The sequence below is a fragment of the Neodiprion virginianus genome, chromosome 3 (genome assembly GCF_021901495.1).
Source record: "Neodiprion virginianus isolate iyNeoVirg1 chromosome 3, iyNeoVirg1.1, whole genome shotgun sequence".
NCBI lineage: Eukaryota > Metazoa > Arthropoda > Insecta > Hymenoptera > Diprionidae > Neodiprion > Neodiprion virginianus.
Window position 1 is genome coordinate 21,729,004 of NC_060879.1, and position 15,956 is coordinate 21,744,959.

At 43.6% G+C, this 15,956-nt stretch overlaps 2 protein-coding genes across 2 annotated transcripts in view; one reads left to right on the top strand and one right to left on the bottom strand.

Annotated features, from left to right (window-relative positions):
- The first annotated feature begins 756 nt into the window (after window positions 1-756).
- LOC124299492 (follistatin-related protein 5-like) overlaps window positions 757-15,956 on the top strand; it is a 45,069-nt gene continuing 29,869 nt past the window's right edge. Inside the window, exon 1 of the mRNA XM_046752722.1 lies at window positions 757-1,113. The gene's annotated coding sequence lies outside the window, so the exon portion shown is untranslated. The remainder of the gene's footprint in view (window positions 1,114-15,956) is intronic.
- On the bottom strand, window positions 3,240-15,342 carry LOC124299493 (stearoyl-CoA desaturase 5-like). Its single transcript, XM_046752724.1, has 6 exons — window positions 15,125-15,342; window positions 8,336-8,658; window positions 7,312-7,442; window positions 5,418-5,623; window positions 4,942-5,124; window positions 3,240-4,239 (listed from the first exon to the last, which is right to left on the bottom strand). The coding sequence occupies exons 2-6, from the start codon at window positions 8,544-8,546 to the stop codon at window positions 3,930-3,932; spliced, it is 1,041 nt and encodes a 346-aa protein (XP_046608680.1). The 5' UTR covers window positions 8,547-8,658; window positions 15,125-15,342; the 3' UTR covers window positions 3,240-3,929.

Here is a 15,956-nt window from a genome sequence, read left to right on the forward strand (position 1 = left end):
CTTTTTCAGTGATGAAATGACAAAAAATGTATTAAAAAACACTTTTTTTAAATAAAAAAAATTAAAAAATTCTTTCTAATTTTCGACTACATATTACTGCAGAGCACTGAAAAATGAACAACTTTGCTATTTAAACTTTTGCCGTATCTATTTTTGTTTCTAAGATATCAGCGAAAAACGAAAAAACCACCGATATTTGAGAATTAATTTCACCCCTTAAATATGCGAGTGGGCCGCTAATTTTTTGTGATGGTTTATACTTTGGTGTGAACTACAAAATATAATTTTTCTGACCCAGGTTCTGGGGGTACAGTAAGGTGACCTTCCTTGTAAGTACAAACAAGTCATTCGAGGGTAAATTGCTCCGGTATTTAATTACCGTCCAACTCGTATAGCACAATAGGGTATCTCTATTGCAAAACGATTTTCACGCGGATAAAGGAAAGTCTCTTCAGGAACGTATAATGAATGAATTGCTCTCGTTCGGTTGTCACGATTGCGAATAGACAATGGTAGCGAAGGTGAGCCAAGTTTGATGTGAATTTGATTGAGGGATACCGGCTTGTGTTTGAAAAAAGTTTAAAAAAAACTGTCTAATCCACGCTGTCTACTACACGCGACACGGCTCGGTATGAGTTTCGTCGTCGATGAGTAGAGGGGAGCCTTCAGGGCGCCCGCGCCGGCGTCTGCGCCGGCGACTTCGACTGGGTTTCACCCTGGGCCACCCTAAAGCACCCTTGCGACTCTCGGCCCGCTCCCACCACAGTGTCGCGAGAGTCCTCGTCGTAAGCTCGGAACGGCGTGTAGAGTTGACAGCGTACTTTTGCAGGGCAGATTGGATAGTCGGTTAATTATTCAGACTATTCGTAGCAGAATTGCGCGAACGCGGGTCTCCGATACGGACTTTTGATTTCTTCTGGCGGTGGTTTGTGGTGCTAAAATTTTCGCTGTGGCAGAGCTCGCGCGCTTACGGACTTTGTGCTTCTTTGAATACCCACTCAAATTTGCAAGCCCCAGCTGCCGATCGTTGCCAACGGTGACTAATCCTGTGCCCCCTCTGTCGTGGAGGCTGAATTCGCTCCCGTCGTACAACGACGACATTAGTCGCATCACGTGAGTACGCATAGTGTTTACACAGACGTTCACGTATTTTCTTTGTGAATACATCCCAGTAATATTACAAATTTGATTACTTGATGTAATAGCCAAGGGAATAAAAATTCAAACTAAAATTAAAACAATCGTATATGATTCATTTTGTTAAAAATTCAATTTATTTTCAATCCCAAACATTAGATATTTATAATTTTGAATGAAATAGTACAGATGTCCGCATGTAAGCGTGTAACTAAGTATCATCGCACCTCTTTATTACACTGTATTTGCTAAATCTCGTGGGGTTGCTTATACTCCTGGGCTCTACGATACGGCGTATCGACGTGTGATACATTACACACCACACTGCGGGTGGGAGGGGAACAGCTGTTGGTGAATCGCCGACTCGACACGTTGATTGCCAGCTGCCGCATGCTCACTCGGCGTCTTACATGCGAGTTTATGCCATATGTCAAATTTGAATTTACAGTGCAACATTGTATGATTAATTCTTCCGAGCTTTACCGGATTAAGATCCGTCTGCGAGTAGGCAACCCCATCAGGGACATATCTAAACTCAGGAGAAAACTGCAACAGTGGTTGACTCTTTGCAGGCAACCCTGTGTTGCGCGTCGACGAAAAAGTAGGCAGGCATGGTACAAGCTTTCGCGAAAGTTTCCGCGCCGCTCTGTCGCGCGTCTAACAAGATCGGAATTTATTTATGGATACTGTTATATAGGGGATCGATTTCACCGCCGACCACTCCGTCGCACCATTGTACGTCCTTCGTACGTGTAATTTCGGTCTATAACCCAACTAAAGTCGGCTTCGGCTCTCTGTATCTACCACCGCGCGCTCCGATACCCAATACCCTGTGCTCGACCCGTGCGGTGTCTACCGTTGGAAAATTAAGTTCTATCTTTGGGTACTAGGGGACAGTGGATCGAAGGAGAGACGGGTCGAAGGAGAGATGACCGGACTACACCGTATATAAATACAGGATGAGTATAGGTATAGATGCAGTATTCCAGGAAGAGTCGGTGATCGATAGTTCGTTCTGTAGACGACCGACGAGAGGCAGGGTGAAACGGGTGAGGATGAAGTAGGCATCCCTTCTCCACCCTTGACAAATTGGTAGATATTTCGCTGTCCGGTATAGCGGTGGGTAGGTGGTTAGGTGGTCGGGTATATATTCCGCCGGAATGAGTCCGTGCAAGCCAAGCGGTTTTCCTTTTTTTCGGTTCCATCCTCCGCCTCCTCGTTTCTTTATTTATTTTCTCTCTTCGCCTAAATGCGGGACAAATTAAGTGGTGGCTTTCCCTGCCGTCGGGGCAGGCCGAGCTGGGTGTTAGGTTGTGCTGGGGGCCTCGGAAATTTTCCCTTCCCATTCTTAATTACGCCGCAATTACGTCCAACTTTCCGCGCGAACCAGCTCAGACACCGACTCCGAAGATCCCCCTCGGGAAGGTAAGAAGTCGTAGTAAGTTGGTCCGACAAAGGGCGGCCTAGGCATCAGGAAATGTAAAAAATCTTCAATACTTAATTCGTCAACGCCTGAAGTTGTGGCAACCGGTGTGACTCTCATGCACACACGGGTGTGGAATATGGGCGCTCGCATGCGGTGAAACACGCGTAGGACCACGCTAATGACTAATTGTAAAAATTTCAACAATCGGCGTCTAGATGTGCGGACTTTGTCTCGCTGGTTCGTTATAAAATAAAGTATAAGGTGGTCCCATGGCGTAGAAAATTATACTTGAGACGAAGTAGACAGACTGAAGTAGTACGGGAACGACTGGGTAGCCGTAGTACTATTAAGGCCCCCCCTGAAAGAACTGCGAGCCAGAGGGCACGAGACGGGCGGTGTGGGGGACTAATTTGTTAAGATTAAGGAGGAAATCCTCTCGAGCACCGTTCCACGCTTTTTCCTCCACTAGCCCATTATCCCGAGGTCTTGTTTCAAAAAGGTCTTAACTGCTCTAATATTCTTTCTTTTTATTCTCATCTTGCGTCGGTATGTCTGGATGACTGTTCGTCAGTTTCTCTATCCCTATTTCTTTTTCGACCCTGCGGACCACACACTCGTCGACTAATGACACATAGGGACGGGATTTTATAAATTGAAGAAATTCACAAAGTTTCTCTTTCTTGACAATTATAACGTCTAAGGATTTTTATTAAAAAAATACATATACTAATTATCGAAAAAACTACACGTATACATCCTTGATATATAATTCTACTGCAACTGGTAACCTGGCGAGCGTCAGGAGTTGGTACTACGACTAAACAACAACATAAAATTATATTTCCGTAATACCGGGCCAAACTGCCTCTATTACCGTTGTACATTTCTCGTATTACGTATGTATTTAAAGCTGTGTTCCCATGTGATTACATTCGAACATATCGGCGTGTCCTAATGAAACAAGGGCATCTCGTCGGGCTGTGTAGAATAAGTGTATCTCGTCGTATAGTCTAGAACAAGGGTATCTCAGAAGACTCTACAGGAAAAGTATAGGTAGTTCTATACATAGCTTATAGAGTTTTCTGAAATACCCTTGTTCTACCTTGCACGGCGAGATACATTTATTCTATCCGACTCGGCAAGATACCCTTGTTTCATTAGGAAACGTCGTTATAGGTACACTGATCTGATTCACTGGTGTAGCATCAGACCGACCGCTACTGTCTAAATCTAATGCTTATACTTACGCAAAACATAAAATTATTATCACGTACATACTGTAGGATTTTAAAGCTCATTTTACCGTCGATCGCGCACAGTGGCTAATCGCAAAGTTAATTTTCAGTTCTCTACGCACACGTGCCTTTTAGCGTGACTGGATACTCCGTCGTTCATCGGAAGAATGATGAGTATCGTGATAGTGATTGCCCCAGAAACTATCCGTGCCGTCGCCCTTGGTCAGGCTAATTTTTTTCACGATTTCCTTGCTGGGTGTTTTGAGGTTGTAGGCGAGTCCGAACCAGGCCATCAACTCGATGAATCCGGTAGTGGGGTTCAGTCCGTATGCCCCAAGCTCGGCTGCCTTGTAGTCCCACGGGAACGAATGGTGGTAGTTGTGCCATCCCTCACCGAGCGTGAAAAAGGAAACTGTTGGGTTCTCCGTCGGCTTCACGTGGCTGCGTTGAGATGACATGAGACCATTTTTAGAGGAATATATTTTAAGTACTTAATGTAGTCAGAGTTACTACTCTTAAAAAAGGAATAAATATCCGAGTCCCTCGGGCTACAGGATAAAATTGACGAAAATTATACGTACTGCCATTCGAGGGTATGAATGTAGACGAGTTAAAAAGCGGGACATTTAAAGGACGACTATCTGTCAGATGACGCAGGTGTACAAGTTTTCTTTCTACTATACGTGTCAAAGTATAATTCATTAGCGGTGACGGTGATTCTACCTAACGTTTATCATAAAACGGAGAACTATTGAAAATATATGATTCTCCTCTCTTTCCTCTACAAATTGTAACATCCACTACCCCACGGTGTTGCCATGCCTTGTATTATACTTTATTCAACAATCTGAGATCGGGTTCTTATACTGGGGGTGAGTTGAGAGGTTGTGAACAAAAAATTATCTGCAACCCTTTGCGTGGTGGCTTGATTAGTTACGGTTGGAACAGGCTGAAGGGATTGAGTCTGGAGCTATGTCAGATTAGGTCAAGTTGGGCCGTGCCGGTAGGACATTAATCTCTTGCCCGTTCCCGCGCTGAGTTTTTTTGCTGGATCTAGCCCGGTTTTTCGGATCTCTAAGGGTACAGCAGCCAAAATGTCAAATTGTCGAGGTAACGGCGAAGCCTAGACCCCAGAACACTTACCTGTTGTACGGCCGGTTTCCCCACATGTGAGCGAAACTGTTCACCAGGAACGTGGCATTGAGTAACCAGACGTACCGGATCGTCACAGCCAGGATGCTGACGGTCCAGGTTTCGCCCCATACGTAAACCGGTACCAGGGTTGGGAAGACGAAGCAAAGGAAGAGCATTATCGGCGTGTAGTACCTAGCAAAGACGGAAAATATTCTATATAGTAACCGTTTACGGCCCTCTAACGACTTCTTCGGATAAAAGAATCATGTCTCTAAACCTGAACTGGGGTTTGGGCACAAAATTAGCACCAAAATAGCACCAAATTACAATTTTGGTCTGATTTCGCAAAAATGATGTGGTCGGTCCAAGTTTAGAGACATCAAAGAATTACTGTTGTCAGTTTTCATTTAACAAATAACAGAATTAGCTCGACACCTATTCCCGTAGTGTAGGGTGTATTTGCATTCTTATAATATTAAACTCACTTGTCGGCGAACTGTATAACCGGGTCAGCGAGAATATCGCTCATGTCAACTTTGCTGCCGTGGGCTTTCACTGCAGGGTGACGACGCATCATCAACCATCCCACATGGGAAAAGAAGAATCCACGGTTAGCATCGTGGGGATCGGCCGGGGTCTCGGTATAACGATGGTGGGTCCGGTGGTCTCGAATCCATTTGAAGAGGCACGTCTGTAACCAAATTTGATTAATTGTCACTAACTCAAGAGGGGCGATATACGATCGGGGTTATCCATTCCTCAAAACAGTATACAACAAACTTGCCGAAAGGAAACACGGAACGTCATTTTCTTAGTATCGGTATGATTCTCCAGGGAATTTTATGCATCTTAAGATATGAAATTTTTATATCATGAGGGAATAATTTTATAACTAAAAGTGTTACAAATCGGCCCCAAATCGTCTCTCTCGTGAGACTAGCGAAACGCAAGCTTGCATGCCTACAGTTGTAACGGATGTTTCGTTCGCAGTGGTGCCAAAACGAAAACAGAGCTACATGTTGTTGATTTAGAGCGCAAATATTGTTGTTATTACGGGTATGATTGAATTGACGGCAATCATTTTCACCCTTGCATCGTACTCTCAGAAGTGATGCTAATTTTTACCTAATATACTTTCGCAGAGACAATGGTGTAAGTGAACGGTGTATGCGATGAAGCTTCGTTATGAAAAAATATCCCCGAGCGTCCGTCTACGTATTCCTTAAGAGTTTCGAGGCGTATTATGCTCCCTTAATGCGAATAAATTTGGTAAATTTAATCATCACCGTCGCGTCTACTTAAACCTCAAAGAGATTGAGCTGTATTCCCTCGATCCCAGCGGACGCCGTTATAGTATAACCGCGTAGTGATTTTCCTCCGCCTCCTCAACCTTCTCTGTGTTACGATAATACCTTGGCGGCTTGGCTCGCTGGTCCGGAAACTTTCCTGTCCTCAACACAGGCGGTCCACCGCTATTTTGGGATTTCCCTACCGAATAAGGAGCAGAAGGACAACGACTGGGAGAAGGAATATGAGGAGGAAGAGGTAGCGTGGAGGAGTTTACCTTATTATACAGAACTTCAAGTTTTAAGCACAAAGCCCGGGGAATAAGGAGATGCGAGACACACTTATATTATACCACGGGTAAACAGAGGGTAGGCGGGTCCGCAATTTGGTTAATGGTCGGTAGTGCCACAAGCACGATTTACGTTCACCTAATTGCGAGCGGACGCGAATAACGAGCGGTAAATTAAAAGTGCACCGATATGCGTTTAATATTTCAATACGCCGGAATTATGTCGGTGTCGCAATTCCTTAAGACCTTGCGGAAGGAAGATTTGCACCGTCGCTGTATTGCCCCCGATAAAAGTCACTCCCAATTTGCGTCCCGGCAGCTTTTGCCACCGGTCGGTCCCATTTAAGGATATGGGTTTACTCCCACCATCCTTAGCGTCAAATCCGGGGAATCTCGCTCCCACACATCGTGAGACCAAATTGAATGAACGCCCCCAGATAGACTGCAGTCGATATGTGTGTAACCGATCAGCGTTAGGGGTGGAAAAGTGCCGAGGCAGCGAATCGGGCGTCACATTTATTACACACCTACTTTCCATAAAATCATTATTGGATTTCACTAAATACAGATTATCGGCAGTTCTGAGGGCAAAGTGCCGTGAACGGAGATTGGTGGCATCGCTTCGCGGCAACTCAGGCGGCATAAGCTCACCCGAAAGGGGTGGAACTTGGAGGACCGCCTACGCTGCTCTTCCTCCCTGACAGGGTATCCGTTACGAAACTCTAAGGCTCGGCGAAAAATTCGCCCTCTCCCCCCACGTTTGTTACTTCCCCATTTATTTATTTTATTCAACTTTCGCCTACCTGGCCACCCATGCAGTAGAGCATCGCAAGGAATATCCTCAGCGGTGTCTTAGCGCTGTAACTTCTGTGAGCCCACAGTCGGTGAGCACCAGCTGTAATTCCCAGGCCTGCTGATAAGCCGTAGAAAGGACCTAGGTGATAAGATTTTACATATAGCACCGCGGTTGCTCCACTGGCTAGTAGCGTTAGGATTAAGGAGGACACGATAGAGTACCCTTGGTAAAATTTTACTCCAGCTGCGAATTTATCTGCATTACGTCTTATACTCCGCGATCCTGTAATATATCTTTCCCAGAAGTCTATGCGAATTGCGAAACTCTTCACTGAGAAAAATCGCAGAGATATTCACTGAGAATTTCTCTCTGCATTTATCAGCGTTACATTCTCCTCTGCTTTTTATTATATATAATGGTTTTCACAGAATTCTGAGAGTTCATAAATTTATACGTTATGCGAACAGGATTATTTAGTCTCTGTGAGATTCAAAAAAATTACAGCTCTATATTTCAATGAAATTCTTTGCGAAAGGTTTTCGAATTGTTACGGTCATTTTTATATAGAAATGCAGATGAAACTTTCAGCAAGAACAGTCTCTTAGGAAATGTAGAAAAATTGTGACAAAAAAAAATCAGTGATATACGGAGAGGGTTGACAATCACTGAAACTCGGAACTACATTTTAAATAGGATTCAATACGAAATGTAGCTTTGGGTGTTTATTTGCGAGCGTTGAATGGCAATTAGATTCAAAGAAGATTCCTGGTATGGTATGTAAAAGATTGTTGATGGTGTAATTAAAGCTTACGACCTGCACAGTCACAGTAGATAGTCAAAATCGGTATCGGATGCCATAAGGCTGGGTTCACATACTCGCGGTGACGCGGAGCACGGTTGATTGGCAACCAATCAAAATGCATGAAATCTAACAAACGCTAACTGATTTTAGGCATTTCGATTGGTTATCGCTCAAGCGCGTTCGGCGCCATTGCGCCTGTGTCAACCCACCTTAAGGTTTAAAAACTTACTCCATAGCCATGTCCATAACTGGGCCTCGTGATACCGCGTGGCGAAGCTGTAGACAGCGACGATGTGCAATACGGCGATGGCGATAACGTTCCTCCATATGAGTGGCTGCTCGGCGGATTGGGGCGGCAGGGGAATCGGCTCCGCAGCTATTTCCTCCGGGGATTTCTTCCGAGGTGGTTCCTCGAACTGCGTTACAGTCGATGAGTACATTGCTGGAGCTAATTGGCCCGCGAAAAGTCGTTTTCCCGGAAAGAAGGGGTTCAGCGGATCAGATTACAAGTCGCTGATGACTTCAGGGCTGGCGGAGGGTTGAACTTTTACCCTGGAAAGAAGAACAAGAATTAGAAGGAGAATCGCAGAATCGAAGAATCGACATATATGGGCTTCCGTGTTCCTGTTATAATCTGACGTTGGCACGATTCTTTTTTTTTTGTCCTTTCTTTTCTATCCCTGACGTGTGCGTTAAGCCAATCAAGCGAACTTTTGGCGAGCTCGCAAGGTGCGTCGGCAAACAGGATTTTCTCGCAAATCAAACCCGAGACGGCTTCCATATCGATCAGAGTTAGACCCTGATGGTCCTCGGTACATAAAACTCGAAAGATCGTGACCCTGTATTCTACATCTCGACCACCGCAGGGTTTTCGAGATGCTTGAGCGTCCGCGTCGCTCAATAACCTCTCGGGAATTTGCACGTTTTGTGCGGAAATAAATGGCGCGCGAATAGCCGTTCGCAATTAACCCGAGAGCCGGCGTACGGAGTCATTTTTTAGCGCAAAAAATTGTGCTCCCGGAGTGACTTTTACACCCCGGCAAGATTAAATGTACGCTCGTGTTCCGGTCTAACCGACCGGAAACAATTTTAGAATTTCAACTGGTTATCTCTTGGTAATTTGATATAAAAAGCAGGCTCGATTGATGAAAATTGCGTTATATATAACAAAGGCGATTACCGATCAGATGAGACCGAAGACTTAATGCCTTATTATAATTTATTTGGTCAGGTTCTCCAGCAATTTTAACGCCAGTTTTATCTACTTGAAATATGGTTTTAAGGATGTACAGTCGTGTAATTCAAAATCGTGGTAGGTCAATGCAAATTATACAAATTGTCCTTATTGTTATGTTAGATCTGTGTGTCAACCTTTAACTTTTCGTAATTTTACATTGATTCTTACGAGAAGCCGTCACGCTCATGCATATAACAGCAGTAATTAAAAGTAAAATAGCTCCGGTGTGGTTGAGGCAATCGCTTTTAAATTTCAAAGAGGTATTTAAAATAAAAGTGATAACAATTTGTATAATTATCATTGACCTAGCACGATTTCTAATTACACGTCTATACTTCCTTAAGATCGCGTTCGACTCAATGTGTGAATAGATATGTGTATGATTTCGGTACAGCGCTGCTTCACTAAAATTTCTTTGGTGGATAGTTGACGCTGTAAATGAGATTTTCGAACAGCAAGGAAAAGATTAAGCGAAACAAAGAATACTCGGAAATCGAAGTAAAACGAAATACTTAATCTCGATGTCATGCATTTTTTATTTCGAGGTTGTGATATTCTCATCGTACAAGGATCATTAATCATTACTGAAGTAATACATTGGGATACGCGGCGCCTCGGCAGCATCGAGTAAATTATATGAATATACAATGACGCATTTACCATATATATCCTAACGCTAATAATTGGTGACACTGCATTGACTGACGCCCCTTTCACACGCCAGGACTTATTTGTACAGTGTTTGGCAGTAAAAATTTCAAATAAGATTTCTCTTCGCATAGCCGGTATATCCGGGTCAACGAGGATCCCGAGATGTCTGGAGTTGGCATGAGTATTGCAAGTTTGAAAACTGCGTTAAATCTTTACGACGATCGTGACACGTAACGAAGGTACTTATTGTATTTAGACCGTGATTAGATCCGCATCATGTACCGATACTTTCACCGCGATACAATGTATAATAAATCCATCGCTTAGTCCGCGTGTCCGTAATAAAATCGTTTTCACTTTCCCAAACAATCATATTGTATTCGCAAAAACCTTATCCTGCAACTCGTAATCGATCCGGAACGCATTGTGTATGAAACGCCGAGTCACCCTCGCGCACACTTACGTAAGAAAACTTTTTTTTTCCTCTCCCCCACCCCCGGAAACATAACACCTCGAGAAAATAGCTGGCGGAGGAGTGAGAGCTTGCCATCAAGTTGGGGGTTACGCAGCCTCCGCTGCTGCAGTCTACCTTCTCATTTATAATCGTCAAACTAACAATTTACGTCTAGCCCCATCATCGTTCCTCCAACGTCGGTTTCGATCTCCTGGAGGCTATACGGATCTGGATATAACCGTGCTTCGCACCTTGCAGCTCTAGTATTTGCTCCCAGAGACGGTCAAATATTTACATCGTAGATAGCAGCCGCGACTCCAGTGCAAACGCCGGACCCCCACGTTTCATGATCATGATTGATATCTCGTACCATAAGGCAGTGAAGGATGTGTATGAAGAATTTTCATTCAATTTTCTTTCCATCCAATATAAACCGGGTCTGCTCAGGAATGCATTGTTGAATTTAATTCAGGAATTTCTACTTTCTTCGGACTCGATACTCCTCAGGTTTTTACGCATAACTCCTGTATACGTTGACAGATATGGAGATTATCGATCACATCACGTAACATCGTAAACCTATTACCATGTGAAAATTGTAGTTTCTCAGCCATGTGTCCGTTTGAATAATCGACAAGCATCATTCGCTTTTGGCCGATATCCATACAGACGAGATACGTGCTCTAGATAGATTATTTTCGACAAAGCGCAAACGCAAACCTGAACGTGACAGTAGCGTCGATAAGATGAAATAAGTTCTCATATCTCCATCGAATTTGAATCACCTTCAATTTCCGGAACTGGCCAGTTACCTATACATATGTATGTATGCCGGACTGCTGCACAATGCATAACTATACTTGTATGCATAATGCACGTCTCATTCGAGTTCACCTGCAGTGCTGCAGATAGCAGGCGTCTAGGAATCGGGGATTGCGAGGTGAGCTGAGATTTGCTGCGAGCCGAACGGGAGTAGCTCTACCGAAAGCTTTACTTTAACTTTATTTCCAACGTAATGTAACGCAACCCATCATCGGGTGTAAGGTATGTTATACGTACAAAAGCCTCTGGCGAATCGATCGGTCATATTATACCCGGTCGTTCAACGCGGGAGATAGGTATAAAGTGTGGAGAGAAATGTGCCGCGTCATCGTTCCACGCGGGTGAAACAAAGCGAGATGGAAATCAGGGAAAGTGAAAATTCATGTGTTACACGGGTAATTGAAACGAAAGGTATACATATGCAGGCCTTATCCCCGCAGGCTACGACGCGAAGCGAAACTGCATTTCTCGTGCAAGTGTAAGTACCTATCTACGAGAACTGCACTTTCCTCGTTTCCTTTTCCTCTAATACTTTTATGTCAGCGTATATCCGCAGTTATATCTGGTTCGCTATATCGGGTTACGGCAGCTGATCATCGACGAGTGCCTGCTCGATTGCTGGATCGAGAAGGAGGCTGCAGGTAAGTCGGTGAAAGTACTTTGCCCATTCGCTGATTTCGCGTTGCGTCGTTGATCCTCGCAAAATTGAGAGCAGTTCCTGCTGCGGCACGACTGGCCGGAACCGACTGTGATTCAGGATGTGTCACACCTCCCCGTCACGCGTTATAACGGCTGACGCGTGTGTTGTTATTTTAACACGGAAGCGAGGCGACACGCGTGAGTTCTCCACACCGGATTACAGCTTGTACTGCCTTTTTCTTCTTGTCCCATTCTTTTACCCAGTTTTTAATTGTCTGGTTTTTTTATATCTTCTATTCGTACGCTCGACGCCACGTCGCGAACAGGAAGAAGAGAAGTAGATGCGATCGCTACAGGACGGATATATAATGGAACACCTACTTTCAGTTAGGAAGATGAGAAATCGAATTCAGTCGTTTCCTAGATGCTTTCGTGTACCTATGAAACAATTTCTGCCTCAAGTTCAAGATCACCCGTAATCATCGCGCGCTAGATTTCGGACACTTGAGGCTTTTGACATTGGGTAAATCCGCTTACGTTTATGAAATTGTGAAAACATTTTACCATCATCCGCCTGTATTTTGGCAACTGAGAGTACATTACGGCGATTGTCATTTGTCTCATTGTCCGCTCCTGGCCGACTTCTCACGCTCTCGAACCGTGGCTCACGAGAACAAATGTCGATCGGTAAAATGTACCCGGATTTGCATAAATGCAGGCGAATATACTGGCCCATCAAACATTTTCACGAAACAACTTTGTAATAATATGATCGTAATAGATTTCAATTGTTTTCATTACTAGTCAAATGTACAGTAATGTTCATGAATGGATTTCCATTGGCTTACTATTCCTTGGAATCAAAACTGAAACAAACTTTCTTTCTATGGAAATATTACGTGTCTATGATTCTATTGTCCCTTGCGTCGCTAGTTATTGACGCATAAAATTTACTTAGCAAAGAAACTCGTTCCAGTTTTGATTCCAAAAAATAGTGAGCCACTGGCAACCTATTGATGAACATTCTGCACGTACATATTTAAGGTACACAACACGCGAAACCGGTTTCAAAAAAGTATGCGCTGTGATTTTTCACACTGCTTTCCATCACGGCCAACTTCCGTATCCGAGGGGGGTTGAAATAACAATATCTCTTCGCTACGATGGGTCGGCACGGAAACAGTGAAATCTTTCTTCCGCCGAAGGGTGCTCATTCTTCCATGTATGTATATGCACAGCCGCGCAGTGGTGAAAATTATAGGCTCGATCAATTTTTCCTGATAAAATTGAAAAGTTTTTATAGATACGAACGCACGTCATTGCGCAGGATTTTTCTCGTCTTTTTTTATATCTTCTACACATGTATACAAAGTTTATAATTATTGGATGTGAATTTTTTGTTTGTTTGTTGTTTTTTTTTTTACTACCGCAATGTCTTCCAGATTTAAAGATACAATAAAATTTAATTAGATTTATTTTCATATCATATTCTTAGTTTATGGTAATTTCAATTTATGCATACTATTGATTGAAGCACAGATTCAAGTTGACAATAAAAATGTTCCTCCGAGACAATTAAAACACAAACGAGTACCTTCGATTACTACCCCTCGGTGCAAAGGTCGCTTGTGTTTTACGCAAAAAACAAACCTTCCCATTTCGATTAAATTTGCTTCCCTCACTTTCTGTAACATTCAAACGCTGCAGTGTGCGAGAGAATAACGATGATGATAATCATGCGCAGCTGCGCAAGTACTGCGATGATCGTTAGTTTTAATACAATGCGTGCGTATTCGCGGATCGGAGGAGCTGCAGGGGTCTCACCCCGTTCATACTGCAGCCCTTAACTGTGCGCGCAAAACCCGCGGCGCCCCTAACCACCGGCGGTGTGGCTGCATCGCGGAAAAGAATCAATAGCAGGCGGCGGGATCTGGATGTTATACCACGGTATACCGGGCCGTACATAGATAATGCAACACACACGTATAGGCATACATATAGGGATATTATAACACATGCACATGCAGCGTACGCGTATATACCGTGAGGTTCTTTTGAAAGACCTGCTCGTAGCGCGCCCGATTTAGCTTGATTAATTTTGATTGGCTGATATTTATTCTCGCAGCCTGAGGCAAACCAGCTGATAAGTGAAAATCAACCATAACCTCTGGCCGACTAATAAAGGTACACTCGGGGACAATGAATTTGAGACGGTTAATTTTTCACCGCGAGGATAATGATTTGTTAGATTGACACGTATTCTAAGGTTAGATTCGACGGTCTTGGGTTATATTATGTTTATTGAGATTGAGTTTGTTTCGCACTCGGCCGACTATGGCGCTGTAAGTTTCTCCGTGTTGCCAACATAACTGTCCAGTGTAAAAGATTAGCCGTCTCAGACTCATTGTCCCCAAGCAGAGATGAGTCATCTCTGCCCCGAGTGTACGTTCCGAATTTAGCTCCCAGTGCTATCAGCAATCATTTATCTCTTCTGCGCTGTCAAGTTCATGACTAGTTCTGCCTGTGTCCTAGGGAGTTTTTAGCGCTTCCAGATATTTTCGGAACGTAGCCTATGAATGACCGGTCATGGCACAGCCGCGATCCACTCTGCCCAACATGCTAGCAACATTTTTACGAAGTTGACTGCGCACATAAACCAGACGAGTTGCAATTGTCGAGCAGATCTTTTCAATAGAACCCCTCGGTATAAGGGGTAAATCTTGCGCCCTCGGCGTTGAAAGTATATGCATGAGCGGACGAAGCTTCAGGAGCGGATGACGGTTGGTTATACCAATTGCAAGAAGATTTCGATTAATCGAAAGAATGATTAATTGAAAGGGTCGCATAATCGATTAATCGAAAAAACCGAGAGATCAACCACTTTTCAAGAATAAATGATTTCAAAAGATTCAATGCCTTCGTAAATTTCAAGGAATCCAAATCATTTCGTAGGATTTAAGAGGTTCTTATGAAGATCAAGTGATTTCAAAATTATTTCACGGAATTGACATTTCATGCACAGGATTGCACAGGATTGCACAGGATTCCGAAAGACTTCATAGGGTTTCAAAGATTTCATGTAATTTCATAGATTTCATATGCTTCTACGGGATATATCTGTAGATTTCACAATATTTCAGGAGATTTCAGACGATATCTTTAATCAATCGATATCTACGATTAATCGATTAATCGCACAGGTAGTCGGTACTTACGTAGTCTCGCAGCGGCGGATGGATTCGAATCGAAAGAAATTGCCACTGGTTATCGTTGGCCAATTTCTTTCCCGGCCGTAACAATGCAGAAATGTCGGTCTCTTTTTCTTTCGCAACTTCGATCGCGACACGGGTTTGACAAAATTCCTGCACTCTCGCTCGGCTCCCTTCTGCAGCTCGTGCGATATTTCCAGGCGATAATTCCCGGCATCGGAGCTCTGCAGAGCTTATATATAAAGACTTCCGAGTCTTAACCGGGCATGGAGAGGGACGCGTGTGAAAGGGGGGATGAAAAAGATGAAAAGAATGCTGAAGACTACGCGGATACACCGTACCTCAATACTATGATGTATTCCGGCCTCGATTAGCCGGTATTAGCTATTTGGATTTGAGACAGTCGATATTCTCTGGTTATTCTGATGAGTTACAAACGCGTGGCAGCGAAGCCAATCGTGTAACAGGTACCGGCTCTTGTTGATTTCGTTGTAAATGATGGGACTGCCCCACTTTCGTTCTCCAAGCTCCGGGCACGGAATAATTTCACCGCCAATTATACGTTATAATAGGAGATATGCTCCAACGCTGATATCTGAATTTTCGAAAAATGTTCACGTTGTAATTGCAGGTAATTATACATATATTATTCTTAATGTAAAAAGTGTATTTCCGGCAAAAGAAATCTTGAGCGACAAACAGACCTATATATCATTGGTTTATTATACATGCACTTGTTGAGGTCCTTCACTAAAAGGCAGAATTAAGCTATAACGGTCGGTTATTTGACAAAGCATACATTCTAACTACGGTGAAATTGTTTCCTAAATTATTATTT

What these genes read in the sequence shown, in the direction of transcription:
- LOC124299493 (XM_046752724.1), bottom strand. Translation starts at nt 8,546, where the DNA reads ATGTACTCATCGACTGTAACGCAGTTCGAGGAACCACCTCGGAAGAAA. An exon ending in GTTATGGACATGGCTATGGA is followed by an intron (nt 7,443 to 8,335) that starts GTAAGTTTTTAA and finishes CTTATCACCTAG; the next exon opens with GTCCTTTCTACGGCTTATCA. An exon ending in GGAAACCGGCCGTACAACAG is followed by an intron (nt 4,240 to 4,941) that starts GTAAGTGTTCTG and finishes ATCTCAACGCAG; the next exon opens with CCACGTGAAGCCGACGGAGA.